Source organism: Bombus affinis, chromosome 7 (genome assembly GCF_024516045.1).
Source record: "Bombus affinis isolate iyBomAffi1 chromosome 7, iyBomAffi1.2, whole genome shotgun sequence".
NCBI classification, from domain to species: domain Eukaryota; kingdom Metazoa; phylum Arthropoda; class Insecta; order Hymenoptera; family Apidae; genus Bombus; species Bombus affinis.
Window position 1 is genome coordinate 6579027 of NC_066350.1, and position 27852 is coordinate 6606878.

At 39.8% G+C, this 27852-nt stretch overlaps 4 protein-coding genes and 2 long non-coding RNA genes across 15 annotated transcripts; 4 read left to right on the plus strand and 2 right to left on the minus strand.

Annotated features, from left to right (window-relative positions):
- The first annotated feature begins 42 nt into the window (after nucleotides 1-42).
- LOC126918678 (D-aspartate oxidase) lies at nucleotides 43-2829 on the plus strand. The gene is made up of 7 exons (XM_050726848.1): nucleotides 43-1158; nucleotides 1562-1774; nucleotides 1849-2074; nucleotides 2139-2206; nucleotides 2301-2418; nucleotides 2496-2597; nucleotides 2674-2829. The coding sequence occupies exons 1-7, from the start codon at nucleotides 974-976 to the stop codon at nucleotides 2782-2784; spliced, it is 1023 nt and encodes a 340-aa protein (XP_050582805.1). The 5' UTR covers nucleotides 43-973; the 3' UTR covers nucleotides 2785-2829.
- Nucleotides 2830-2832: 3 nt separating this feature from the next.
- LOC126918673 (tubulin polyglutamylase TTLL13) lies at nucleotides 2833-7645 on the plus strand. 8 transcript variants are annotated; one of them, XR_007711405.1, is made up of 14 exons: nucleotides 2833-3704; nucleotides 3766-3847; nucleotides 3938-4228; nucleotides 4309-4465; nucleotides 4533-4633; nucleotides 4784-4912; nucleotides 4985-5210; nucleotides 5314-5495; nucleotides 5573-5804; nucleotides 5897-6058; nucleotides 6133-6298; nucleotides 6390-6478; nucleotides 6559-6623; nucleotides 6685-7645. XR_007711405.1 is itself a non-coding variant. In XM_050726834.1 (13 exons), exons 1-12 carry the CDS (start codon nucleotides 3428-3430, stop codon nucleotides 6470-6472), a joined length of 2088 nt encoding a protein of 695 aa, XP_050582791.1. In that variant the 5' UTR covers nucleotides 2833-3427; the 3' UTR covers nucleotides 6473-6478; nucleotides 6559-7645. The 8 variants fall into 8 exon arrangements, 5 of the variants coding, with proteins under 5 accessions (XP_050582791.1, XP_050582790.1, XP_050582789.1 ...); XM_050726834.1 differs by having other exon boundaries at nucleotides 6559-7645; XR_007711404.1 differs by having other exon boundaries at nucleotides 2835-3704; nucleotides 6133-6478.
- Nucleotides 7185-14520, minus strand: LOC126918676 (protein pygopus-like). Of its 3 annotated transcripts, none has more exons than XM_050726843.1 (5): nucleotides 14201-14520; nucleotides 13208-13440; nucleotides 12103-13122; nucleotides 11874-12019; nucleotides 7185-11795 (listed from the first exon to the last, which is right to left on the minus strand). In XM_050726843.1, exons 2-5 carry the CDS (start codon nucleotides 13421-13423, stop codon nucleotides 11675-11677), a joined length of 1503 nt encoding a protein of 500 aa, XP_050582800.1. In that variant the 5' UTR covers nucleotides 13424-13440; nucleotides 14201-14520; the 3' UTR covers nucleotides 7185-11674. The 3 variants fall into 3 exon arrangements, with proteins under 3 accessions (XP_050582800.1, XP_050582799.1, XP_050582798.1); XM_050726842.1 differs by having other exon boundaries at nucleotides 13208-13455; XM_050726841.1 differs by having other exon boundaries at nucleotides 13208-13505; nucleotides 14201-14519.
- A 404-nt stretch (nucleotides 14521-14924) lies between these two features.
- LOC126918684 (uncharacterized) lies at nucleotides 14925-16412 on the plus strand. The gene is made up of 2 exons (XR_007711407.1): nucleotides 14925-15369; nucleotides 15703-16412. It is a non-coding gene; the product is annotated as an uncharacterized LOC126918684 (long non-coding RNA).
- On the minus strand, nucleotides 16191-18815 carry LOC126918683 (uncharacterized). Its single transcript, XR_007711406.1, has 3 exons — nucleotides 18061-18815; nucleotides 16665-17011; nucleotides 16191-16287 (listed from the first exon to the last, which is right to left on the minus strand). It is a non-coding gene; the product is annotated as an uncharacterized LOC126918683 (long non-coding RNA).
- A 1864-nt stretch (nucleotides 18816-20679) lies between these two features.
- LOC126918681 (allergen Tha p 1-like) lies at nucleotides 20680-26411 on the plus strand. The gene is made up of 3 exons (XM_050726851.1): nucleotides 20680-20987; nucleotides 25361-25550; nucleotides 25929-26411. The coding sequence occupies exons 1-3, from the start codon at nucleotides 20970-20972 to the stop codon at nucleotides 26072-26074; spliced, it is 354 nt and encodes a 117-aa protein (XP_050582808.1). The 5' UTR covers nucleotides 20680-20969; the 3' UTR covers nucleotides 26075-26411.
- The last annotated feature ends 1441 nt before the right edge of the window (nucleotides 26412-27852 follow it).

A 27852-nucleotide genomic window follows, 5' to 3' on the forward strand; every position in this document is an offset into this window, starting at 1 on the left:
TGAAGAATATGTTGTCGATTAATTTCTCGAGTAAGGTATATAGACGCGAGTAAAATAACTTTCTTTTTTCAAGACACCAAGAACATTACCGTCTATCCTGTCATTTTATTCTTTATCGCATTTCCGGGCCGTATTATGTCTATGGTATTCGTATGCGATGTAAACAAATACTCCATATCGTGAATTGTCATCAGGCACCTCGGTCAGCCGTCTTGTGGGAGGCAGATACGTGTGCAGGGCTCAGTCGATGGATCGTACGTCAAAACGACCGCTTCAAAATATTTCCTTTTGATTAGCGCTACACGATCCTTCTAGGATCGTTTCGGGGTTACTTCGTTGAGCTTGCGACCTGCGATGGATCTCGAGCACGAAAATGTCATATCCGTAAAAACGAAATCGTGTGTCGTGCTATCGGTAAGCAGAGTATAAGACCTTTGAGATGCGAAATTTAAAGTATTATGCTCCGTTTATCGTTGGTGCGCCACGAAACGAGCATCGCTTGGACCTCGACATGGTAATTTTTTCACAACAGTTTCCGCGCGCTGACTTCCGCGATTCCCATATTCTAGCATAATATTGTCGGGCTGTGAAGTGGCATTATGCTAGGAATATGTGGTATCGTAAGTTCATCGTAATCTTCCATCCAAAAGAAATTAAGATAAATCACTGTTCGTTCTTGAAGACTTTATAGCTTAAAAATTAAGCAGTAGTTGGACGTTCTTCAACATCGAGGAATCGTAGTGTTCTTAATTTCTATAGCTAATCAGTCAATTTGTTTCTATCTTATCTTTGCCCGATGCAATTCGAAGAGCAGCCGTTATTTATGTACTGTAATTTACGAATACAAAATGACGAGGTTATCGTTCGAGTCGTGCAATTTTTTTTTTAAACATCTTTGACGAATGCTGTTACGAGAAGCATTAGTTACGTTTGGAGATTTGTCGTGAAATTACATATCGGATTTGCGTTTGAAATGCGCGTGGCAGTGGTGGGCGCCGGTGTGATCGGCATGACAAGTGCGTTCGCGGTGAAAAGCAGTTTTCCACAGTTCGAGGTGCAGATATTTTCGGATAAATTTTCACCAGCTACTACCGGCGACGGAAGTGCCGGTTTATGGAGTCCTTATCTTCTCGGAAACACTCCTTATGACAAAATATCGTAAGTATTTAGTATTTTCAGCTACTGAGAGCTGTCTCTAGCTGGAAAAGTAAACTATGTACGTAACTCGAATGCATTATGTTAAAATTCATTGTGACGAAATCAAAGAAAAAGGATAGGTGAAGTTTGATCCTCGGTGAAACAGCGAAGGTTGACTTATGCAAATATTTTACGCTTATTTAATCATTTATGGTTACGCTTACTCTCCAAGTTACATTTTATTTTTATTTTTTAATTCAGTTATCACGTAGAGGTAAACAGCCTTTTTTAATTGACTGTGTTCACTTAATCGCTATAATATAAAACAAAGCGTTCAACGATCGTGACAGCAATGATCCAGCCTCCGCTGACGAGGGTTAAGCGCAATTTATATTCGCCTTGTAACTGCACTATACGCTAACAGACAATGGAGTGAAATCACGTATCGATGGTTGGAAAACTTTTGGAAAGCAGGCTTGGCTTCTGAAATAGGACTCTCCTTGATACCGATATACCGCGTTACCAGTAATCCCGATGGTTTCTCCGATTTAGCCTGGACGAAAGTGGTGTACGGTGCGTACGAACTAAATGCCAGTGAATTGGAGAAACTAAACGCAGAGTGGAATGCCAATTATAAGTACGGTATTAATGGTATTCACTTGCAATATTTAATTTCGTGTCATTGTAATTAATTCGTGTCACGAATTATAGACACGGATGGATGTTCCTGACATATACGTGCGAGCCAGTTAAATTGTTGCCTTGGTTAATGAAACGATTCCTCCAAATAGGCGGAAAACTACGAAACAGGAAAATTCACACGTTCAACGAACTAATCGACGATGGATACGATTTAATAATAAACTGTAGCGGCCTCGGTGCATATAAACTCGTGGGTGATAACGCCGTTAAGTCTATCAGAGGTCAAGTTGCTAGGGTTGGTAGTTTTAGAGATTGATATATCACAGCATGAGATTTCTTTACGCATTGTATCGTTTAAGGTGACGGCATCCTGGGTAATGCACGGGTTATTGGTAGACGACGACGATGGGAATTACATAATACCGAAGTAACGAATTAAATCGAAGATATATTTCTAAGCGTTAATCGTACGGCGATTTTGCATTTATTTATTTATAATGTTGAAATTCTTTTTTCGAAAGCATCGACAGCGTAGTGTTGGGTGGTACGCACCAAGAGAACGATTTCGACTGCACACCACGAAAAGAAGACTCAGAATTCATTTATAACGGATGTGTGCGCATTTTACCTGCTCTGAAAGTATAGCTTTCTTCAAATTTTTAACTATATCCAACACGTCGTAATGACAATTAATTATTAATCGTCTTTCTTCGAAGGGAGCTGAAATAACGAAGGAGTGGGTTGGTCTGAGACCTGGAAGGTACCAAGTTCGTATTGAAGCTGAGGTTTGCAGGTCTTCTCAAGGCAGACAAGTTACGGTATCGAAAACAAAGCTGGATGAACGTGAAACGTATAAATTTTTCGATCAATTGAAACTGGTGTGAACCTTTGTAGGTAATACACAATTACGGACACGGAGGTAGTGGCGTGACGTTATGCTGGGGTTGTGCTTTGGACGTCGTGAACATCGTAGAGAATATGACGAGTTTGAAATCGAATCTGTAAAGTCTTAGATAAGCGAAAGATAATAAAAGATCTTTTTTCAAAGAATATGCTACGTTTGTTACGTTAGACAAGCCTGCGCGTGCTCGTGATAATCCTACGGCTGACAACGCTGTTTCATACATATGTAGCAAGTTTTCGTGATCCCTTTTGTGACTGCACGAACTTTGTAAAGCAACGTTGCGCCGTAATTAAAGTAACGAAAAGTTTCTCAAGCAAAGGTTTAACACGAGCTGCACCGCAGTAACCGTCGATTAACCCGCATTGTCGCATGCATTTTGCTTGAAAAGTCTTGCACCTTTAAATGCAGTCTTTAAATTGAAATTAGGATACGAGGCTGCCTTCTTGCCTCGAGAAATGGAAAAACAATTGAGGCGAGGTGCGATGCGTGAAACGAGACGATCTATTTTGGAAAGGGCGTTTCTGTAAATAGCATCGAATTTCGGTTTCTTGTACGTCAATAAATTGATCACAGTCGAATACCTTTTTCACCGAGGATATTATTAGTTTCTCGTTTGTCTAGGTGATCGGTCCCGCGTACGGAATAAAATTGACGGATCGAAGTATAATGCAGGTCTGGCTCGACATATGATCAAATTAAAGCCATGCGACGACAGTTCGTTTAGAATAATGCGATACGCCGGTCATGAACCTCATCGAACGCAGCAACAAACGTCCTTTGATGGTGGAGCGCGAGATCAAAGCCGGTGATACGAAGAAGAGTTACCCGATAAACAACGAGATCACCAGTGAATCTGATTCCAGTGCCGAAGTGCGATCATGTAAAACAGTGTATAGAAACCGGTGCAAGAAACTCGTGGTATCTGATACTTCGTTTAACGTTCTTCCATCTACCGATTCGATTAAAAATGATCGGGAACCGATTGCTTCTAAATGTTTCGCTGATAAAAAGGACGACAAAGGTATTTGTTCCTAAGCTTGCGCGTCGTCTAAACAGTTCCATTTATGCATACGATATTGCAGCAGATTTGTCGTTCGTGGAGACCGACGTTGAGTCGCGAAAGGAAGGAACTTCGATCAAGGCGAAGAAAAAGAAAAAACGGAGGTACAGTAGTTTGTTATCAAAGAGATCGAAGATATCATTCTTCGCTTTCCTCTTTGTTTTTTCGTATTTGTTAGATATCTACGATTACAGATACTTGACAATATGCACGAGTAATTGCAAATACGACGCGGTGAGACGAGTGGCGGCTCGTTTCGGGATGAAAGAAGTTACCGAGGATAGCAGCTGGAACCTTTACTGGACAGACTTGAGCGTGAGCGTGGAACGAGCGAAAGATATGAAAAGATATCAGAAGGTCAATCATTTTCCAGGAATGACAGAAATCTGTAGAAAAGATTTGCTTGCTCGTAACTTGAATCGTATGCTGAGGCTTTTTCCAAAGGACTACAATTTCTTCCCCAAGACATGGTGTTTTCCCGCAGAGTAAGAACGTTCTGTCCTTTATCGTAGTAATTGATAATATCATTAGAAGATTTACGCTATCTGTCGATCGAAACGTCTAGCCACGGAGAGGCAATAGCCTATGCTAAATTGAGACGTTCCAAAACTTTCATCATCAAGCCCGACACAGGCTGTCAAGGGCGCGGCATTTATTTGACAAAAAACTTAAAAGATGTTAAACCCAGCGAGCGAATGATCTGCCAGGTTTACGTGGCTAGGGTATGCATTTTCAACTTTAATCGTTCGTTTCTACTCTTCTTTTGGTGAAGATCATTCGTGTCTGTAGCCCTTCCTGGTGGACGGCTACAAATTCGATCTTCGTATCTACGCGTTGCTCACCTCGTGCGATCCCCTTAGGATTTACGTCTACAACGACGGTCTTGCGAGGTATATAGTCACCGTTTTGCTTTTAATTAACCCCTGACCTTTGCGACCGTACGAAACTCAAGCTGTGCCGACGGTCCACAGCAGACGTACAATCGTAAAGAGTGCAATGACTAAATTCGACTTATTTATTCTTTACGTGCCGCGTTTCAGGTTCGCCACGAGCAGATACAAGGAACCAACTGGTCACAATACGTCCAACGTGTTTATGCACCTAACGAATTACGCTGTCAATAAGCACAGCCGAATGTACGTAATCGACGATGAAATTGGTAGCAAAAGGTTGGTGGTATGTTCTTTCAAGCGTCGTTTCGTCCAACCCCCTTCGGAATGACGAGAATCTTTCGTATGCAGGAAAATATCCACTCTGAACAAGTGGTTTAAGATGAAAGACGTCGACGTGGATGAACTATGGCGTAAGATCGATGAGATTATTATAAAAACGATTTTGGCAGCACATCCTGTTCTGAAGCACAGTTATCACACGTGTTTTCCAACGCACGATAAGACCTACGCGTGTTTCGAGTTACTGGGCTTTGATGTGTTACTCGATTGGAAGTTGAAACCATATCTTTTGGAGGTAACGATCCAGATCTCGATTTTAATAACGTAGCAAAACTTACACACATAGGCGCTTATGCACATACACGCTTTTTGTGCTTATGGGAAAAAATATACTTTAGGTAAATCACTCGCCGAGTTTTCATACGGACGCACAAATCGATAAGGATGTGAAGGAAGGTCTGCTGATGAGTACGTTCGAAATGTTAAATTTACAGCAATGCGACAAGAAGAAAATTATTGAAGAAGATAGAAAGCGAGTTAGGGATAGATTGCTTCAAGGAATAAACACAAAGGACGGCAGGTAAATTAGCGGAAATGTTCTCGTACCATAACTTGTTCCTGGGTGAAGGGATAATTCGGATCGTGAATTCGGTGCAGTACGAATGATTCGACGGTCGGCACAACGAAGCTTGACAAACCGGAGGAAGACCTGCGGAAGCAATTTAAATGGGAGGACGAGCATATGGGCAATTTCCGCAGAATCTATCCATGTTGCGACAGTGAAAGGTACGAGCCATTCTTTAAACAAAGCAGCATTTCCGTGTATCAAGATACCGCGGCATCTAGAGCTCGGGAAGAAGCGTCAAGGATTCAAAAGGAGGAAAACGAGGTGTTTCATCAGTTTACGTAAAAGTATATTTAACGAACAGCTCGATTCTTGTCCGTACGAAAAGCGCTCATAAAAGCGAATTTTATTGATAGATGAAGATAAAGGAACAAGAAAGCAAGAAGATTTCTGGCAAATGGAGCGATTCGAAATTGCATTCAGAGAGTCCAAACGTAACGCAGAAGTCAACAACGACACACGATCAGGATAGAAACAAGTGTGCGAATGTGTCGAGAAGGAATTCTTCCCATTCGAATGTCGGTTTTTCAAAATAACTAAGTGTTGTAAAGCATTGAATTTTAACGATAAAATTTTCCAAACGTATGTATAGACAAAGAAGCAGGCAATTTCGGCTACTAATACTTCACACTCGTTCGAGCCAGAGATCATTTGCGAATCTGAGGAAAGAGAACGCGTTACGGCATTGGCTCAACGAGATTTCCTGATCAAGAGTTACGGAATGTTGGAGCAAATCTATATGGCAATGAAAAAGAACGGTACGTTGCGAGCTATCGACGAGAAGAAGTACGGATTGTATGGAAAACTCGGGTATGCGGATAGTACGAGCAAGAGCGCGTCTATTTGTAGGCACAAGTGTCATCTTCATCAGCATTCTGGAATGGAAACTAGATACGAACCGTGGACGAGTCAGTCGCCACAATTTTGCCTGAAAGCAAGTAAAGTAGATAATGTTCCATGAAATTAATTAGTTATTATTTGTAAGTTTATATAAATATGTTTTGTTTGTTTTCCATAGGGTAAAGTGCCGGATAATAATTTTCTATTTACGAGTTTAAAAGATAAGAAATTATTGTGTGCGAGGTGAGGTATACGTTTGAGTGTCATGAGTACAAAGTACAAAAGCAGTTTCTTCGAATTACAGATTTCAAAGTAATTTGTAACGAGGTGCCGGTTTATATTCGACCGAGGATACCGGAGAAATTTTGGATGGATAATCTAAATTCGAACGATCAAAGCTGTCGAATAACGAAGGCCCACGTGGCCCGTACCTTATCGAATATCGTGCGCCTTCATACACTTGAAAAACGTGGAGAGTTCAACTCGTCGAAATTGTAACAAGTATACGTCGCGATTCATGAATTCAAAAACACAATGAGATTAGATATAAATTTGAAAACGTTTGTATTTTACAATTACTTTTTTAATCAATCTCTAACGAGTGATTTGTTAATATCAAACTGTATACTTCATGTTAAAGGAAAAAGATTCCCCATATTTAAAAATAATAAGTCCAAAGACTATAATACGTTAAACTATGAAAATAAATTGTTAATTTGAATCACTTCAAAAAGAGAGATTATTGTAAACTTTAACTATGTTTCGATTAACGGATGGCGTTTCGCAAGATATATACAAGAATAATTTAAAAATCAACATATATGGATTTGTTATTTAAAGTGACATATAAATATGTACACACACACGCGCGCGCACATACACACATACACACACACAATGATTGAACATATACACGCTTCGGTAATCGAAATTTTCATCGCACATCTTGATTGTGTATCCTAATAATGACATACGTATATACATGTAACGTGCCTGCAATATGTATAATAATGTTTATCGTTGATGCGACATACATACACGCTATACACACATGTATCTGTGATGTATGCATATATGTATGTCAGCATTCACATGATAAAAAATAATCTATGAACAATTTTGGCGTGTATACCTTTCGATCATAATAACACGTAGACATTTCTTTTTCTATTAATGTGAGACATTGTTGTCAATTTGTATGCCTTGCATTGTTTCTTTTTTTAATTTCTTCCGTTTTCAATAGTTTTTTTTTTTTATCAATGGAACCACAGCTTTCAATTAAAAATGAACGATCGATTCGTCGCGACACGTTTCTTGAACGCTTATTCAAAATACAGGAGCGTTAAGATTAATAATGAATGAAAATTCAATTATCAATACTAGATATTGATCTTGTACAAAGTAATAATACAATAGTCATAATAATAGTACTTAATTGATAATAGTCCAGAATAACAGTAATAATAATAATAATAATAATAAGGTGCTGCATTCAAATCGCGTGTTCAAACGCTCAGGTTTTTCTTAAAACTCAAATAATAATTGAGTTCTTAATTTAGACGTAAAATGATTGTCTAGGGAAGGAATAGGAACCATTACCTTCCCTCTATCCTCGTTACATGCATCTCGGCAAAAATAAAAAATGAACCGGTAAACGCATATAACGCATTCTTGTCTCGATTTAACACGATACAGAAGATATTTACAAATCTGATACAATAAATTGATAAGTATAGTCATTATACGCGTATTTTATATCGCTTTGTTACTATCGCTTACCTTCGAAAGAGTGTAAATGACCTATATACATAAATGAATACATACAAATTCGATAAAATTTTACAAATGTTTAAAGAACAACGAAAGAGTCGAATATTTGGATATTTGTCTAATATCGTATTACATAAGCGGTGCCTATTTTCGTGAAATCGTTGATCTATAAATCGTCACGCTTTGAATGTTACGAGAACGTCTCGGTTTTGATGGTAAGATAAAAGGCTGAAAAACAACGAGGTGACAGAATTTGAAGGTAGTATAATGAGACAAACATTCAGACACATAAGAAATGCATTTGCTTCGAACAAATTGTACAGGGATTAAGCTACTGTTAAACATAAGTTAAAGAACTTTTTCTTCCCATTTAGACATAAGGTTTCGTTCTTAGGCGTGCGTCATGTTCAGTGATCGCATAACGGTTTCGTTCGCAAACGATACAACTTACGTAAATTACCTCTGAAAAATAGAGCAGCTACTAGTAGTTACTTAAATTACGATTCATTCGTTTGTACTAGAAAACCATTATCTTTGATCCTTCAAATACCTAGCATCGTTCTCGATTGCATGCCCCCTCCCCCTCTCAACTGTCACGTCAAGTAATATTTCTCTTCTCGTTATATGCTTAATCCCCTGCATTCCCATATATAATTTTTCGTAATAGAGAAAAAAAAGCTACGTCAACGCGCGAGATCTTCAGCGTGCCCCCCCCTTGCCCCTCGTTCCGTCATAACATGACAAAATATAGGATGAAGATATGTGAAGATGGTATTCTATTCGTTGTAATACTAATATGAGCATTATGTAGTTATAGGATCCTGTGTACATTACTCATGTATAATATTTGTTAAAAAGGATTACAATAAAACAAGCTTAAAGCGTGAATTATACGGAGAGAAACTCGAGAGTTAAAGTTTAGAAGAATAACTAGTTAACTCTGCCGTGTATTAGAGATACTAGTTAATCTGAAATACTCTAGAAATCTTCAGTCAGTCCTCCGTATAACGCAGGCATCAAGTAGTAAAATGATAACTGGCTATATTTATATATATATATATGTATATATATATATATATTTATATAAATATATATAGTTATATATATATATTTATATATATATGTATATATATATATGTATATATATATATTTATATAAATATATATAGTTATATATATATATTTATATATATATTTATTTATATATATATATATGAAATATATAACATATATATTTATTTATATATATATATATATAAATAAAACTATACAATCCGTGGACTTGTTAATTTTACATTAGTTGCCGACGGAATTCAGTTATTCCTTTCCTTTTGCATTACATTAATCATTCACGTCGATAATATATTCAGTTCTTTTTCAATATACTATTATATTAGTACTGACACCAAATGTCTGTGGCAGATATAACAATAAACCTTAACTTGACGAAGAAGAGCGTGAATGTAATATATGTATGCGTGTTCATATGTGTGCACAAATTTATTACTGCAACTAAATACGAGACTTCATTCGATATACATACGAAGTATCTTGAGTTTAATTCATATTTGTACGAATTTTCTCTTAAGTTACGGCAATTATTGCATCAAGAAAAGACGGATTTGCAGAAAACATAAATGCATCACATATTTTTGACATCATGCTTATCGTTATAATCCAATGGTATTGATGTTTCCACATTTTATTCCGTAAGGTTCATTTACACGGTAATCATTCCTGCATTCCCTGAACACCAAAGTTTCTTATGAATCTGAGTCTTTATGTTTCTGCTTAAATGAACATACGTGATTTGTTCATCGCATGATCTCATATATAATACAGAAAGACCCTGCAAATTATCCATCAAACGAATTCGTGCTGTTTCTTTGTCAAGGTATATGAAGAATCATACAGGTAAAAAATTCATCATTGATACGTGCCAAATTAAACCCCAGCATAAACCATGGCAAGAAACAATACATGATCTTTGATGGAAAAAAAGGAGTTCGATTTTTCAAGTCTCCTTTCTCATTACGTAAACCATTGATTGATCTTTGTAAACAGATAGAAATATTCTTTATACATGCTGTGTTAAAATTTCTCATTAGTGTTGGTTCTATTTACATTTTGAATATATTCTAAACTATAACACTAAAGTAGCTCGAAAATATATAACTGACCATGGTTTATACCAAAATATTTGAAATATAAAAATACAAGAACCGCAGCACTTTTATTTGTAACATTTGGGAGCAAAAAACGGCGTTTGAGAATAATATATGTTTGAAAGTATTAGCAATACTTATTCTTTACGTAGCACACCAATGTCAAACGCGTTTTTTGGAAACCTAAAATAATTCGGTAATATTTCAATTGTACGAACGGGTTTATAGAAATTTTTTGTTGTTCTGGTACTTGAAGATAGACATGAACATTTATAATCGCGTTATGAGAACAATTTACATCGCTTAAAATTCATATTACTCTGTTCTTAAATAGTTGCTAAATGTGCATTTGTAATATCTCTTTTTTTTAAATAGCATATTAATCCTTAATTAACGTAACGAGCCTGATGATAAATGACAATGACATAACTAGAAATAATTGATGAAGTAATACACGTTGTTAATTATTTTTGAATATCAATTATAATTTAGCAGGAACGTTCACCCAAAGCTAAATAAAGTAAACAGAATATATGTATTTGTTTCATTTGCTACTAATATGCAGTTCCAGCAATTTTCGCTGTTTATCACATATATATACGTACATATCTTTCTATTTCATGTATATAGAGTTGCGTATCACGCAAATGGGTGGTACTATATACATTTTATGATTAGAGATAGAGAAAATATTTTACAAGACAAAATTAGATGGTGTTATGCATAATCATTGAGGCACAAAATACGTAAAAGTATTGTAGCAATATAGAACAGATAGCAATATTTAATTTTGTTCTCTGATAAATTGTTCTATCTCTACTTGTTTTAAAGAAATGGCTTCGTTTACTTGCATGATGCATCTTGTATAATTATTCTTTAATTTTGTATCAAATGCAATTAAAAATAACAGATCAAACGAAGTTTACCGATGACTGTACAGTTTTTAATACCTATAAATCTTTTTAAAATTTTTATGCTTTCTGGACTCCGATTTCATTTATACTTTACAGTATGTTGATTGAAAACGGGTCAGCGATATCAAAAGTTAAAAGATAAATTACTTTGTAAACAGACTTGTCGTAAACAGACTTAAAAATTAATATAACTTTTGAACATATGTCGTTTTTGCCATCTCATTCACCAATACGACTCATAGCAATACCCTAATATTTCAACAAGTTAAAGCTAAGATATTAACAAACAGCGCATGTTTATATTATATGCACGATTTTGCTCGTGCATCAGTGTATGTTGTATGTGTTTATGTGTGTGCAATTACACGCGCACGTGTGCGTGTACAAGGTGTAAACGCTAACAAAGAGTCACTCGTGTGTCGCATATACGACGAGTCAAGAAGTGTTATGGTTTAAATTTAACCAAAGGTATATTTTTCGATTGCAAACACTTATCACACACCCATTCGGCATAAACTTCTGCCGTTAATAATTGATAGGCAGTTTCCGATAATCCTGTACATCCCCTGAAACAAATTGTTGCATGTTAAGTATATGTTTTTTATATGATAATATATAAAGAAAGAACATAATTTTTTACGTACCTGTGAAACCAAAAATTACAACCGGACTCACAAAGGATCGCTTGATCGTTATCATGCACTTCTTTGTGACATACTCCACAAGGATAAATAGGTGGAGCATTAGGATTTTGTGGATTAAACACCATTGGTTGATCTGGAGGATATATCTGTAATATTAGAATGATATACATTTAGATGCCATCGTAAATTTATGACGCAATTGTACGATGATATTGATAAATTAATTTACCTTTCCTGCAGAAACTGGCATTGGTTTCGGTCCCATCCCCGGTGGGCCTTGAAAACCATGAGGTGGCATGGAACCTCCCATGTTAATAGGATGGCCCATTGGTGGACCTCCGCCTATATTACTAGACATTGTACCCATTGGACCAGCTATGTGACTCATTTGATTATGATGATTAATACTCATATTAGACATGTTATTCATCGGTGGCCCACCCATATTCATATTATTTATTTGATTTGGGCCACTCATATTCATATTATTGGATACCATTGAACTCATGGTAGTCATGGGTCCATTCATGGGCCTTCCTAAGTTATTAAGATTATTTCCCATATGATTCGGATGTGGTTGAGATCCGTTATGTCCAAGTGGACTGTTTACACTGTTCATAGATGGCCCGTTCAGTGGACTATTGGGTGGTATATGGCTATTAATATTGTTCATATTCATTGGTCCATTAGGCATATGATTTGATCCCCCCATAGTATTCATAGGAGATCCCAATGGACCACCCATAGGACTTCCCATACTGTGTCCCATGTTATTCATTGGACTACCCATTGGGCCACTGTTCATATTATTCATTGGACTACCCATAGGTGGGCCGCTAAGTTGAGAATTACCCATGTGACTCATATTCATATGATTGTTCATGGTATTCATTGGACCAGGTGGCATGCTGGGGCCCATATTATTCATCGGGCTCATACCACCTATCGGTGCATGATTCATAGGAGACATTGCTCCCATGTGATTCATGTGATTTGTCATGGGCGAATTTCCCATTGGACTCATACTACCCATATTGTGAGGCATCATAGGGCTCATTCCACCTATAGAAGTTAAAGGGCTCATGCCTCTCATAGGTGGTCCACTTATATGATGTGGGTGATGGGGATGCATATGAGGCGGTCCACCATGCATCATTGGCGTTTGCGTGGTTTGTGGCGGTGTATCATCAAAAGGGTTACTTGCTACTATTGTGTCTCCATAGCCAGTTAAAGGTGGAGGTAGTAAATCCTGAAAATATTTTTAGGGTATAATAAAATGATGAACTATAACGATTATTAATGGTATGCTGATCAGTTATATCGTAAATAGTTACCTGTACTATTGGAGGTTGTTGCGGAGATGGTTGAGCAACATTTGCATTTGTACGTCGTTTCTTTTTTGGATTGGCACCAGACGGTGGCGGTGGTGGAGGATGAGGGTGAGCAGAAGATTCAGGATGTGGGCCACTAGGACCCATATTCACACCCATACCCATACCCCCCAAAGGCATCCTTGCAAAGGGTGGCATGCCTGCAATATTGTGGCTCATCTCCCTCGTTGGCTTGCCTTATTTTAACATGCCTTATCAGCACCACAATAGATTTTGATGATAAGTCTTTACTACTGCTCCACTAGTATTTTTAATTAAAGAAATACTATGTTTTATTTTATGTTCTACAATTATAACAAGTACACTTAGAATATATATTGTTTATGTCAAGAACACTTAGTTTCTCAATTCATGAAAGATCAAAACTTGTACAATCGTTAATTGAGATAAATTATAAAGTAAATTATAAAATAAATACTTATGTGTGACATTAGTTGAATATAATATAAATCTGACTGAAATTTCAACATTTACATCCATTATATTGTAATTTAATTCAATGGATAATTTTATGTAATTTAATAGTTCTTGTAATTTAATGAGTATAGTATGCACACATTTCTTGAAGGTATATTTATAATCTTACATTCTTAAGTGTATACATTCAGGTAAATACATGTATAATTGCAAGTTGCTATACTTTGTATATTGATATAAATACAGAATATTTCAATATGTTTTGTTTAAATAACCATCATTCGAATAAAAATAATACACGACATTGAACGACAACACGTTTAAAGCGATAAAAGTAATGTAAAAAAAGTAGACAATCTTTTAAAAAGAAAACAAAATAAAATCCGCCGATGCCAGTTTCTCAGGCCAACCTAACCTACACATTTTTCTAAATCATTTAGTACGTTTAGCAATACGTAAGAGATGTGCGGTCGAAAATAAATGGCAGTTGTAAAGAATAAAAATAATTCGCATATTTACCAACGCATTATTTTCGGCAAGATATCGTTGTATACATGGCTTTCCCGTTTTTTCGGCAGAGACTAACACCATTGAATTATGTCGTGCGCCTAGCTAGCTTTAACGGCTGAATTCGCGCAGTTACTCGTTTTTAATGGTTCCTCTTCACCAGTCACATATTTTACGCTAGCACGAATATGTTTCACATTCACGAACATGCAGAAGGAGTACGGTAAACACTGGCGAGATGTCAGAAGTATATGGAGCAAGGAAGCGCACGCCAATGTTTCAGGTCGCCATTGTCGCGTTACGCGTGTCCCTGTGGTTGTATTGTTCGCGTAAGAATATTGCACAGTGTATTCTGCAGATGGCGGTACTAGCTGCATTCCTGAAACATCAAGACAATCAACATATTAAGGCAGCTTCGTATTATCGCGAAGCTTTCTTTTAATCTATCTAAGAAACTGTATTGGTTATTAACACTGGTGAATACTAGTTGCGTGGATCCAATGCGCGAATGTTTCTTTCGAAATCATTCCGCATTCAATCATATTGAAGATGTTTTTAACTAAAGAAAATTTATTTTCCAAGAAATATGAAATCTACAAAAATGAATCGTTCGGTCGTAATTTGTCGTGCTGAGTACACGCACGTTATATGATAGAATGAATAGGATGAATATGAAGAAAAAGCTTCTGTGATTAACTTTAGAGCGAAACGTTTACAGTTCAAGGCAGAAGTTTGAGAACAGAAGGAAGTTCCTTCAAGATGGAGCAGTTTAGTATAAAACATACGTTACTTTGACGACGCTATTACCTGTGCTTGAAATTCTCCTTCTCTCCTTCTCCCTTTCTCTCTCTCTTTCTCTCTCTCTCTCTCTCCCTTTCTCACACGGTAGTTTCACGCGTTATATCTTCCATTCGCATTAGGATCCAGGAGTTGTCCCTGTAACCTCAGAGTAGGGCCTGTACACGTCACTTTAATTATTTGAGTTACATTAGCAAGTTAGTGGGGTTTAACAACTGGAAAATGGGTTTCGCGCATATCTACCGCGGACAGTTGCTTCGTAGTTACTCGTAATATAGTTCACAAAACTGCAATAAAAATATCTTATCTTTCTTGAATTTTATTTCGGTAAGAATTCATATAGACAAACTGGATGAACCGCGTCATGATTAACACGGAGAACGGTAAATCACTGTCAACTAAGTAAAAGTGAAACTCAAGTATCATTTAGAACTGAGAGTTTCTCTTTGTACTCTAACATATTCCCGCGTATTGTTCATGAACGTTAAGCAGGATATATATATATATGTATATGTGACTCTTGACAAAAAGAAGCGTAAGTCTTTATCGATGTCTTAAGTAGGGTGCCGTTAACACATTAATGATTTATTATAATGATATACATACCAGTAACAGTATAATCTTATAATATTAAAAAATATATTCGTTTTATTATTTTTTATAATATTATAATATTAATAGCTTATTATATGTTTATAATTGTTTAACCATTTAAGATTTATCTCGAGCCAAGAACGATGTTATTTATTAGAAGTGATCGGAGGAATATCGATCATGAGTCCAGGACAAGAAGGATCATGACAGTTCTCGTGAGAAAAATGCAGAGAAAACGTTGAAAGAAGAATGGTAGGATTACAAAGCAAAAGAAAATAGAAAATACAAAAGAAAAGGGAAAGGACGAAGGACAAAGGATCGAAGATCAGATGGTCGCGAGATGTGGCAATCGAAGAACAATGTAAATGGATTCCACAAATAGCGGCATTTCCCAAACAAATACGGCATGCCAATCAATCTGCCGTGCGCAGACGCGCGTGCTGAATAAGTACGAGCGATTATATTTTCGCGAATTATAGAGAACCGCAGTTACCGATGAACATTTCATCAAAAGAACGCATCGAAACGTCTTAGTCGTGATCAGACCTTTCAATGTTTTGCTCGCATGTTCGTGCTCGACCTCTATTGCGATTCACCTCTACTTCATTGTGAAGTACTTACACCACCATTCATAAATACTCCAATAGCATGATCGATTTGTAGTAACAGCGTGCAATTTTTCTTACGTCCTTTATGGAATCGTTATACTGCAAGTTTAAATTATCCTTTAAAAAACATAGTAACAATACATTTTATTACTTTTTATTATATAAATTAATGTCAATGGCGGCTATAAAGAATAAGAGAATGCATTTTTGTAATTAAAATTATACTTGTAATAGCATTTGTAATTTTACATGCATTTTAACAAGAATAAGCAGATGTGCAGATACTTTTGAACACTACTACACTAGAATACTATACACATCGTTTTCCTTGGAATGTTCATGATGGCAAACTTCGTCACGCGTCGCATAATGCATGAAAACATCCTAATAGAAATCATCCTTGACCCAATGCTCCCTTACTCGTCGAGACCCAATTTTATTATTATCGTTGAAGATTTACATCGTATGTTTCTCACCTCGCGTCAGCAAGATGATTTGAATCGGTGATACGAGTTGTTCAGATCCGTATCAATTTTAGAATCTATCGTATATTTCAAGGAATAAACGGAATCCATTGGTTGATCGGCGAAGTGCATCGAATACAAAGATCGGTATCGAACAGATATTTCGACGGAGCAATTTTTGTCCATCGCGTTAGAGGTCCGGCAATAAAGTGGGAGCGCGATCGAGCGAAATTACAGTGGCGATTGTTCAAACTGACAGGTACAAGGCGAGCATTGCGGCTTGATGCGGGGCCGATTTTTACGCGTCATCGTTCCGTGTCAGTGTCCATACTGTCCATCGTCCGCGTTCGATTGCGTTTCTGAAAGCATAGTAAAATATATTTTCCACGCGTGATTTCGTTCAATGTCGCTACTGAAAGCTGCAAAGAATCAAAATTGCTTGCACCGTGATCGTAACCAGTTTATACTCAATGTTAATTCGTTTTTCGTCACTTGTAATTTGTAACAATTATACGCTTGTTTTCTCCAGATGAACGACTATAAATAAGCGAGTTGCTTCCAGGAAACCAGCGTTCTGTCGCTTATTCAGCGTCACAGAGATTCAGACTTTTCCTACTTTCTCTCGCAGGCCAGCAGTTAGTGTATATGCGCGTGTTCGACGGACTGTGACGCGTTCCAGCATACTTTCATCTTGGGATTTCTACTTTGGCAATGTTTGATATTGCGTCAAAAACGTCCAATCAAAGCATCCAGTTGAGAGACGAGGCTGACGTAGTTCTACGTTTGACACCAACTGCTGTTCTCCACGGTTCCACTCGCGTGCACGCGAATTTTTTAAATAACAGTTGGAACCGAGACAGACGTTTTACTTTAGTAATAATATATATTTTGCTTTTAATATTTAATGTATGCTACATATATATACATATTTGTCATAAATGCATACATAAATATCTGCAGTCTAGTTATGATATATAAATATAAAGAAAAAATCGACGTATAAAATATGAAACAAAACTTTGATAATACCGCTGGCGAATTCGCGTCTACTATGATCGTAGCTTTATTCTATCAACGGCGCTCGCTCCGTTTCGATGAACTGATCAGTGACCGGGGACATATAGCATCAGAAAATTTTCACGCGCCATCGCCAACCGACCTAGATATGTGCTCGATTTTAAACTCCAGGCTTCGTGAAATTTATTAAACACGCTTGCATTATCGACTTTCTTTATTCTCGTCGCTTAATAATAATTGGAAAATTAGGAGGTTGCCTGGAAAGTAAGGGTTTCACGCAACATTTGAGCTTGGCGACGCGGCACGTAGAGCGGTCGGCACGTTGATATTCCTGCTTATCCGCTCGAAACGAAGCGAATTCCACGCACACGCCACACTACCGTAATTTCACCTGTAACAACGACCACGAAGAGAACGACGCGCGACATTACGTCGTCGTTTCCTGCCTCGGCCACGCACAGGCCACGGTGACACGAGAGAAAGTGAACAAACAGCGAACCGCTTAAAGTTCCCGCGATGCAAACGAAATCAACGTAATTCCAGTGGAGTAGAAGGAGAAAAGAACGACCGTAAAACGAAATTTATATTCATAGCCGTTCACTTGAACTTTTTCATCGCCTTCTGCGTATACTCTATCGCGTCTTTTGTCGCGTTTACGTAGGAAAAATATAACAGCTATTCTTAGCGTCTGCGCGTTATTTATTTAATGGTATGATTCGTTTCCATTTGTTTCTCGACTGATCGCGATCTAATTTCCCTTACGAAATTCGAGCAACTTGCAAATATGAGTCAGAAGCGAAATCGCTTATAATTTTTCGATACTAGTCGCTTGGTATTCCACGGTCATAAGACGAATTATGAAAAAAGATAAGCTCGTTGCGATGCAAATTTATTGCACGATGATATCGATAGATAATTCAGGAACCAACAGAACTTTTGTATCTATCTAATAATTCTCTGCGTGCTATTCGCGGTTGATCAATCAGATGGCAGATTTATTTGTCAGTTAAGGATACATGGTTTGCCGAAATTGGCGAATACGCGTGTCCTACCGAAGTGACGGGACTGCTGAATTTCGTCGTGAATTTCGGTTAGCGTTAGGTGGTGCATGACATCCGGAAACTTGGTACTTAACGTACGATGTCCAGCCGTTTCGGATTGCTGAATCGTTCTCACGTTTCGAACAGACTCCCGCAGAGATGTTTCGCGCGATTCGCGTTATCTTCTCCTCTTGAAACGCGTTAGTTTCGTTTTTCTTTTCGGTGAGCGAAACGGGAACCGAAAGACTAACAGATCCATTATGATTTTAAATTGTCTAGCGCGGAACGGCGAGATAAATTTGCCGCGGAACGAAATCAGCCAACGAGGAATCACGATACGTGACTCTCAGGACAATGAGCCATATCAATCCTTCGTCTCTCTATTCTCCTTCGGCTGGTCGCACGGCGAATTCGTTTCGTTCGACCGATGGAATCGAATCGCCTCGAAAACGATCCGCCTATTCAAACGGCACTCGACAACGAATCACCGAAAAGAGGAAAAAGAAGGGACGAGGCCAATGACAGAGAGGTGACTCGCAGGGATGAAAAAAGAAAAGGAGAAGAAGAAATAAAAATAGGGAAGAAAAAAGGGACGCGAGAGAGCGTGGGAGGATCGGGTGGGAGCGACGCGCGTCGACCAGAAATTCCCTCGACGCCGCAAAAGCTTCGAACCTCGATACGTCGTTCGATCGAAAGTAGATCGACGAATGAATCCTGCCCGTGTAATCTTTATCGATACAAGGCACAATCTCCCCTCCCGGTCGCTGCGTTTCGTATCGCCCTGGATCGTTTCGTATCGCTTCGTATCGCTTCGTTTCGATAACGCGTCGGACTTTCGTTGATCCGCGTTCTCTTCGTTCAGCTTCAGTTTCTCGTTACGCTCTCCTTCTCCCTCCGACCGTCTACCTTCGGTGAACAGCTTAATCGTATTTTACGGCAGATCAGCCTGCTATTCTCTTTACTCCATTTTTTTCACACCAATTCGCCGACTGTTATCATCGTGGACAGGCGCGCACACACGCGTACGATCGCGGTGCGCGGCGACGCGCCGGCTCGATCGTCCGTTAAATCCGCGGCTTTATCGGAATTTCTCTTTTCTCCTGTCGTTCGCGACTTCGTTCTCCCGATTTTACTAGAAAAACGAAGGTTCGATCGTTTCAAGAGTACACCGGGCCCGATCTCCGGCCGGTAAACAGCGTAAACGTTATCCAACTTGCATCGTTTGGAAATCAGAAATAAGCATGGTCCGCCGGAAATTATCGACGTCTCGGTGATCGAAGCCTTCCTCCTGGAAGAAGTAAACGAGTGAGGACACTGAAAGAATATTTAGTTACAGCGCTGATGCAACCGGTTTTAACGAGCGGCATGATCGATATGGGTTTTCCTCGACGAGGATACCTCGGGTAATTAATAGCGGAGATGAAAATAAAAATATACGACCTGGGAGAACAGACGGTTACGCGGGTCGTCGCCTATGCAAGTTTCTAGATTAAACTAAATCCATAAATCTGCACGGATGATCTAGGTCGGTCGTGGTGCAACGTTGGTAGACGTTGTTGGAAACATTGCGCGTGAAAGATGACGAATACTATAGGGAAGGCGTCAAGTTTAAAGAAAGCAAGCACGTGGGAATTTGGGTTTTTCCACGAGATAGGAAGGCGCGTGAACGCGAAGAAGGTCGAGAAACAGGTTAAACGTTTGGGAAGAAAGCGTCGGAAAGCGGACACGTAGAGACGCGAGTAAAGTGGCGCGCGGAGTGACGCGATTCGAACGGCCGAGCAAAGAAAGCGCAGCGGCTCGGAAGAAGTTTAACGAGCAAAGTGCAAGAGCGAGAACGAAGGGGAGAAAAGTGCAACTTGTACGGCGCACACTCACGCACGTCTCAGCTTCCCCTACTTCGTAACCGTCTGGTACACAGAGAGGTGTCCGGAGACGGAGAACTACCGGTATATATCATCACGTCGTCGGCCGCTACACACACTTTCGTATTTATCGGGAGAAGAAGGGGAGGAAAGGCTACGGACGGTACATTCGGGCCAGTGCGTTCCGAGATTTCGTGGTGAAAGGACATCGTAAGCCAAGTGGCCGATCGTAAGCCTTTATTCTCGGTTTTATTTCCTTTCTCTAGCTTACACCGAACAGCCGCCGGTTGCGCACACGGCTCCTCTTCGTTTCTTCGATCTAGCGTTTATCTTCGCGTCACGTGATTCGAAAAGGAGCGCGATATCAGGAAATCTATCGCGCACCAACGAGTCCCGACATGGCTTCGACAATCAAGGTGAGTGAGTGACGAACGTGCAACAGGTAGATACACGCGCACCCTATGTACACGTACGCCCGGTGATTTAAAGTTTCGCAGTATCCGGAGGGGCTCTCTCTGTTTCCCGCTGTCTTTCTCTCCCTATTCCCGTCGTCACGGGATCCGCTCCATGCTCCCATAGGGGTGGTTGCCTCCGTACGCGACTGGCGAACTCGATATCGTCACCGATCGTGCCTTTCTCTATCTTGAATATTTAGAAGACGAGACGGGCTATCGCTGTTTTCGAAGTCACGTACCTCTAACTTTTCCCGATCAAGCCTACATACGGAGAATACCGATCGCGCTCTGCCTAAATGGTCCATTACCGCGGTAATCCCTCTTGCCAGAATCTCGCTTTATCGGTTACGATTGCACGTTGTTTCGCATCGATATTTTATATCGGTCACGTAAGTTTGCTTTCTCGTATCGAACTTCTGTTTTGCTTTTTTAAACAGCTCTATCGCTATTGTCGCCGAAACGAACAAACGTTATCCGAGACAAAGCAGTCGCAACGACCGTCGCGTTAGATAGATTTCCGTGATGCGAATCGAAAGTGCCACTGCACACGCGTATCGTGATACAGAAAGCAGTTTTCTAGAGCGCAGAACCGTGTGCCGTTTGGATTAACGTATATACGCGTTTCGCGGGACGATAAGAGCTCTCGGAAAAAATTCGCGACTGGCTCTGACGGAGCCGAACAGTGGAAATCCTTGCGATATTAAAGAGCCAATAAACGTCAAGAGGCAACGAGTTTCCAGTTATTTCGTCGGAAAGAGGATATCGGCTAAGTGCGCGCGCGTATTCATTCGTTTCTTTCGCGATATATTTCCATGCAATCTGAAAACAGCTGTAACGTGTTTATTTCCTCCGATTGAAAAAGAAGCGAACGAAAAATCGAGCAAGATGATAAACGACGAACATATCGATCCTGATATTTTCTTGGTCCGTCAATCGGGAAAAACATGATTAAGTTCCGGCACGTAGCTCAGCTTCGCAGCGATCCAATCGAAATTCATTTATCGAAGGCGTCGCAACGTTATAACTTATGCGTGTGGCAATCGTACGTTCACGAACAATGGCATGGAAACGGCAACTGCACGGAATAACAAACCGACGGAAAGGGTTCCTTCGTCGTTTAGTTCTACTTAAAACTCGATCGTCCTAACTAAATCGTATTGCGCGTTGTTCGAAAGCTTGGAAGAGAATTGAGAAATTCCATTACACCCGTTGCGTGTGTTCGCGAGGAATTCCCGTTCAATAGTGGAGGATGGCACCCGTTAATTCGCTACAATTCGATATTTACACTGGCCGGCATTCTCCTCCGTACGGCGAATTACGATTCATTCGGCGCATCGTCGATATCGAACGGCAGTCACAGAGTCGTGTAATCGTTGTCCATCGGATGCCAGTCGACAACTAGGCGATTGTAAATTAATTTAATAACTGAAACAGCACGGCATTTCGGCCAGTCGTATATGAACAATAAATTATTATTTATCGTGCACGGGGTTTGCAAAGTCGCGTGCTCGCGCGCTTCCGTACACCGATAACTACGACGGAATATTACGGCTACAAATGGCACGAGTTTTCCAGGCATCCCCCGTTTAAGCGGTGAATTATCATTCATAGACTGTGACGACAATTAACGGGCCATACGTAGGATCTACATGGAATGCATGGACGAGAGGAATCGTCAGCATCGTCTAGCTCGGACGTAATAACCCACAACGTTATGGTTACTATCGTTACAGCCGACGTGACAGCAATAAAATCTATATCACACCCATTTGCCATTTAGAGCGGCCAATAATTCTTATAATCCACATCGATTTGCGGAAGTAAGCGGTTTGCGTGCACGTACCAGAGCCGGCATCCAATCCACAAATCATCCCTGACCATGTATATACAGCGACGTGGTGATTTACCGAACCGTCGCGATTATTAGCACGCCTATAGGAAAATCGAAACTCACCGCTGATCCTGTTCAAGTATTTAGCCGATTATAGCGGATAAGGGAAACCAATGAAAAGTCACGAAGTTGCCCGATCGAGCCTTAAGATTTAACTTTTGGCAAGTTGTCGACTGTTCGTTATCACCAGTGATATCGCTGGATATTTTATTTTATAGCGATAAAGGGAGAAGACTGAAAGGCGTCTTACCTCTACGCGATAATCAAATTCACCTAATCCCGTTGTGCGTTTCTTAAATTCGTGCGTCTGAATCTCACTCCCGTTTAAACGAATAAACTAACGTTTTAATGAAATTTCTAGCAAAGCAATTGGAACGAAGAATCGTGTACGTTGGTAACGATTATTTCGTTATTTCCTTAATCTTGCCTCTGCAGCGAGAAATTTCCCAACGATGGAAAACTAGGAAAGGCAAAGTGGTTAATATAGTTTGATAGAATTAATACAAAGCGTAAATGTAATTTAGAAGGAAATAAATGCGGAATACTTGCGCGAATCGGGATTGATTCAAAAAGGAAATAAACACAGGTCTATGAGCGATTACCGTTGAAGATGTACAAATGGAAGAAAAATCGTGCGATTCACGTCAATTTTGAAATCTATTCTTGAAATTCGCTAGTAATTTAGGATAAGAGGTGGGAGAGGGTAATTGGAAAAAGTAGAAAACGACACCGAAGAGGGAAACAAAAAGGAAAGAAGAGAAGGACCGCGTGTTCTGGATTGTGATGCGAGTTGTTTAAAAACGAGGTTGATCGTCAAGGGAGGTGCATGCAGTCGAGAGGTACAGCGCGACGAAAATAAAATCGAACTTTGAAATATTCGTCACGGCCGGTGTCAAAAGAATGAAAAAAAGAGAAGGTGTGTCGGGCATAGGATGCCGAATATACTGCCAAAGTATATTCATCTGTCAAGCAGCTGCGATCTAATCGGAAATATTTTTTACGTTTCTCTTCCTCTTTCATCGACTAGCTCCATACTTTTCACATGGACAAGCAATCGGACGATTCGGCAGCAAAGCTAACAATAAGATCGTTTCTAAAAAAGATTGTGCAAATATGACGCATGGCATGCACTCGGAACGATCGAATCGTTTATGGTGTCTATGGTGACTATTTCGGAGAACTTTACATACGCATACGTATATCTGTTACCGCTGAAGAATATCGAGGAAGTTGCTTATTTTTGGCACAATGCAATCTATAATATAATTTAGAAGTTTGTTAATAAGTGTAAGAATCATTATTTTATCATTACGATATGATAACATTTGTTTTAAATAACCGATAGTTTGAAATAAATAAAATATGATATAAATAAGTCAGGGTACAATTCTTCGACGAAATTTATAACAAACTATGTTGGAAAGATTAATTACCCTCGGACTATTTACGTAGTCTACAAAATACCGGATCACAAAGCTTTATCTTCGTTCCAGTTCTTACTTCGTTCCTGTTTTAAATGGGACCGTACAGTCTCAGAGGATAGACTGGTCCTGTGGCGAGAGATTAATGAATTACCTACTTCTTTGACCACTTCGTCCACTATTTTATTTCTTTCGCAAGAAAGAATCCGGATTACGGTGAGAACAATTTTCCTCTCTGTTCTTCCGCGCGAAGGCAAACTCACGTGCTACGTGGACGAAGCAAATAGTATTATCGTTCGAGTCGATATCGTTACCGAACACACCGTTCGCTCGAAAACGGCGAACGAAGGCGAACGAAGTAATTTAAAAGGCAACTCGTTAGTCAGTCGCCGTACACAATGTGGAGATGCAACGAAACACGGAAGCGTGTTGATAGGAGCCGGGGTGAGTCGGCAGACCAACGGAAGCAAACAAACGAAAGTCGTAGGTACGCGCATGCCTTCGTTACTCACGGTGGTTACTGCTTGTTTAGCTATGTTAGCTTTGGCGTGCTTCGCCAGGGCAGCGTATAGTCGTAGTCTGCAGCTAGCCTTTCCTTATCCCCTTTCGCTATTCCACCGTAGGTATACTCGTGTGTTCCGACCTTTACCGCGGTAACATCCGCCAATTCGCTTCGTCCTCGTTGGCTCGGTCTATCCGTTACCTATCCTTTTATTATATTCCAGTTCAATTTCCTGCTTTCAACGAGTCATGGGAACTTTGGATTCCTCTCTTTCGTTCCGCGACGCGACTCGATGTGTACCAATTAAATAAACGACATCGATCGATCTAGAAACTTGGAATTGTATCATTATCTCGTCGTATCGGATAGGCGCCACTCAATCTCGTTAACCGTGAATTTCCTTAATTGCTTCGTGCCCAGATGTGCGGAAAGTGCCTCGACCTTTTAAAGATAGTTCCCGTAACGTCTATTTACTTAGAGCCCCGTGTGCACCACTTAACTATCTCCAACTATGTTTCAGCTGCTGCTGGTCGCCTGCGCCTTCCTCGTTTACGCTGTTATGGCAGAATCGGAAGAAGGACAGACTGCGAGATCTCGAGTCTCCGACGAGCAACTAAATATGGCCCTGAGCGACCAACGTTACTTGAGGAGACAACTCAAGTGCGCGTTGGGCGAAGCTCCTTGTGATCCTGTAGGAAGACGTTTGAAAAGTACGTGTTCGTTGGGCGTATAAATCCATCGGGCGAAGGGGCGGCAGGCACGCAAGGTTTCGCGATTGTCCTGAACGAAACATGGTGCGGAATTTTCAATAGATCGCGTGGACTAAAAAAAAAGAAAAGATGTTGCGAGTAGTGGGGAGGGAACGCGGTGATAGGTATTTTCTTCGATTCAATGGATACGTTAATGTTGAGCGGAATTAAATCCATTTTATAGGAAAGTTCACGTTGTTCCGAACAGCGAGTCATCGAATTGCTTAGGTTGGATTTATATCCGTATTTCGAGAGCCGTGTGTTTCCTCGGAGACTTTGCCGATAAATTTCTATAAAGTTACCAGCAGAATTCGATTTAACCCAGGCGTTGTTATCCAGGTTTAGCACCACTGGTTTTGAGAGGCTCCTGCCCGCAATGTAGCCCCGAGGAAACACGACAGATCAAGAAGGTCCTTTCACACATTCAACGGACCTATCCAAAGGAGTGGTCGAAGATAGTGCAGCAATATGCCGGAGTTTCGTAAGACGTTGGGATAATGGAAGCAGCTGAAGGGAAAACTGGGATGGTGGATACGTCGATAAAAAAAGAAAAGATAAAGTACGGAAAGCAGGAAAACGGCGATCTGCCTACAATAGCCGTTTAAACCATCGTTCAATTGTTTTATTCCGTACGTTAGAGAAAGGTACGATCGTATTCACACCGAGTTCTTACAGCACGCGTTATATCCAACACCTGTTCATCTTCCTTAATGAACACGTTTACTATCGTTGATCGTTAACACAGCGTTACACATATAAGGAGTATTTTATACACACCGAGACAATCGTATTATATACCGCAATAAAGTTTGTTTTCCAAAATACAGAATAGAATCGCTTTTCCACGAAGACACGTTTTCGCTCGGTTCGAGTTCGCAAGCGAGCAATATGTATTACTGGCTATGGAACGAATTCACGCTGTTCAGCGATCGAGACTAGTTCGCGTAGCGAAGAGTCACGAATCGAGAGCGGTATATAAAAATGAAAAGAGCGAAGAAAAGTGCAAGAGGGAATGATCGTCTACGATTATGACGTTAGAAACGGGGACAGTAATAATAGCGGATGCAAGTAGCGGGAAAGTAATAAGCCGGATTCATATTTTATATTTTATTCCGGCGTCTCGCCTGGTTTCAATTTCGCTGTATTACAATAGATAGCTTTATTCCCGTAAACTATACGAGAAACTCTATACAGGCGGCGTTTTATAACGTCTGAATTTCTCGTTGAAACGTTTCCACGAATATTTCTCGTCGCCGGTTTTCCTACTTAAACGCCGCATCACGAGCCGACGCTACGCGCAGTTTCACTTTCTATCAGCCAACCACGAAAGTTCGTTACTCAACGATCGCAATGTATTCTTCGTGGCATGTTGCGTGGTTTGCATACGGTATTGGAAATATTTGAACGACGCAAGACGATGCAAGGCGACGGCATCGCGAGCCAACGATTTCCAATTAGGTCGTATAACCGTGGAAACGTAATTACCCGATATCGTAAACATAGCGTAAACATTTATCCCGTTTTATCGAGAAATAACGACAATCAACAAGTTGATAATTACTTGGAATATAATTAACGATATATTCCGGATCGAGCAATTTACAGCAACTTCGAACTGTATCGCGATTCTGGCCTTAATTTATCTCCATTTCCATCCCTGCTAAATCCCTCCTTTCGTATTTTCTCTTTGTGCCGCTTCGTTTTCATTTAATTCGGATGTTGACGATATTACGAGTCTGACGGAGTTCGATCATCGGCAAATCAAATTAATTCGATTTCTCGTCTGTGCGTTCTTCGTCGATTAGATTTGCGGATAAATGCGGAACGTCTGGAATTTTCTGCTGTCCGTAATTCTATGTTATCGTGGACTTGGCGTTTCTGTTCGTTGAAACCCGTGTTGCAGACCGTGTCGCCGATTTCCAGCAGGATCGATTCACTGGTCGAATCAACGTGTGGTTGACCGATGTAAGCCAATTAGCCAGATGTCTAACATCGTTTGCGCGTTGTACCATGCGTCGTATATAGAATGTTATTTCCTTACGCGTTTACGATGGTCTGACGCTAGGGTAATAGGAAATAGCTGAACGGAATCCGATGCACGTCTATAACGTCTACAACGTTCGTAACATAATCGAGCAACCGCGATACGCTTTTTCAACAAAGATCGAAACGTCGTATCCCGATCTGCAACGTTTCGGACGTTGAACAAGTCCGCGATTTTCTTTCTTTTCTTTTTACCGAAGGCAAATTATGGGTTGCGCGG

What these genes read in the sequence shown, in the direction of transcription:
- LOC126918673 (XM_050726830.1), top strand. Translation starts at nt 3,428, where the DNA reads ATGAACCTCATCGAACGCAGCAACAAACGTCCTTTGATGGTGGAGCGC. An exon ending in AAGAAAAAGAAAAAACGGAG is followed by an intron (nt 3,848 to 3,937) that starts GTACAGTAGTTT and finishes CTACGATTACAG; the next exon opens with ATACTTGACAATATGCACGA. An exon ending in GGAATTCTTCCCATTCGAAT is followed by an intron (nt 6,059 to 6,132) that starts GTCGGTTTTTCA and finishes ACGTATGTATAG; the next exon opens with ACAAAGAAGCAGGCAATTTC.
- LOC126918681 (XM_050726851.1), top strand. An exon ending in TGTAGGAAGACGTTTGAAAA is followed by an intron (nt 25,551 to 25,928) that starts GTACGTGTTCGT and finishes GTTGTTATCCAG; the next exon opens with GTTTAGCACCACTGGTTTTG.
- LOC126918676 (XM_050726843.1), bottom strand. Translation starts at nt 13,423, where the DNA reads ATGAGCCACAATATTGCAGGCATGCCACCCTTTGCAAGGATGCCTTTG. An exon ending in AACAACCTCCAATAGTACAG is followed by an intron (nt 13,123 to 13,207) that starts GTAACTATTTAC and finishes AAATATTTTCAG; the next exon opens with GATTTACTACCTCCACCTTT. An exon ending in TGTAATTTTTGGTTTCACAG is followed by an intron (nt 11,796 to 11,873) that starts GTACGTAAAAAA and finishes AATTTGTTTCAG; the next exon opens with GGGATGTACAGGATTATCGG.
- LOC126918678 (XM_050726848.1), top strand. Translation starts at nt 974, where the DNA reads ATGCGCGTGGCAGTGGTGGGCGCCGGTGTGATCGGCATGACAAGTGCG. An exon ending in TCAGAGGTCAAGTTGCTAGG is followed by an intron (nt 2,075 to 2,138) that starts GTTGGTAGTTTT and finishes GTATCGTTTAAG; the next exon opens with GTGACGGCATCCTGGGTAAT. An exon ending in CTCAAGGCAGACAAGTTACG is followed by an intron (nt 2,598 to 2,673) that starts GTATCGAAAACA and finishes GAACCTTTGTAG; the next exon opens with GTAATACACAATTACGGACA.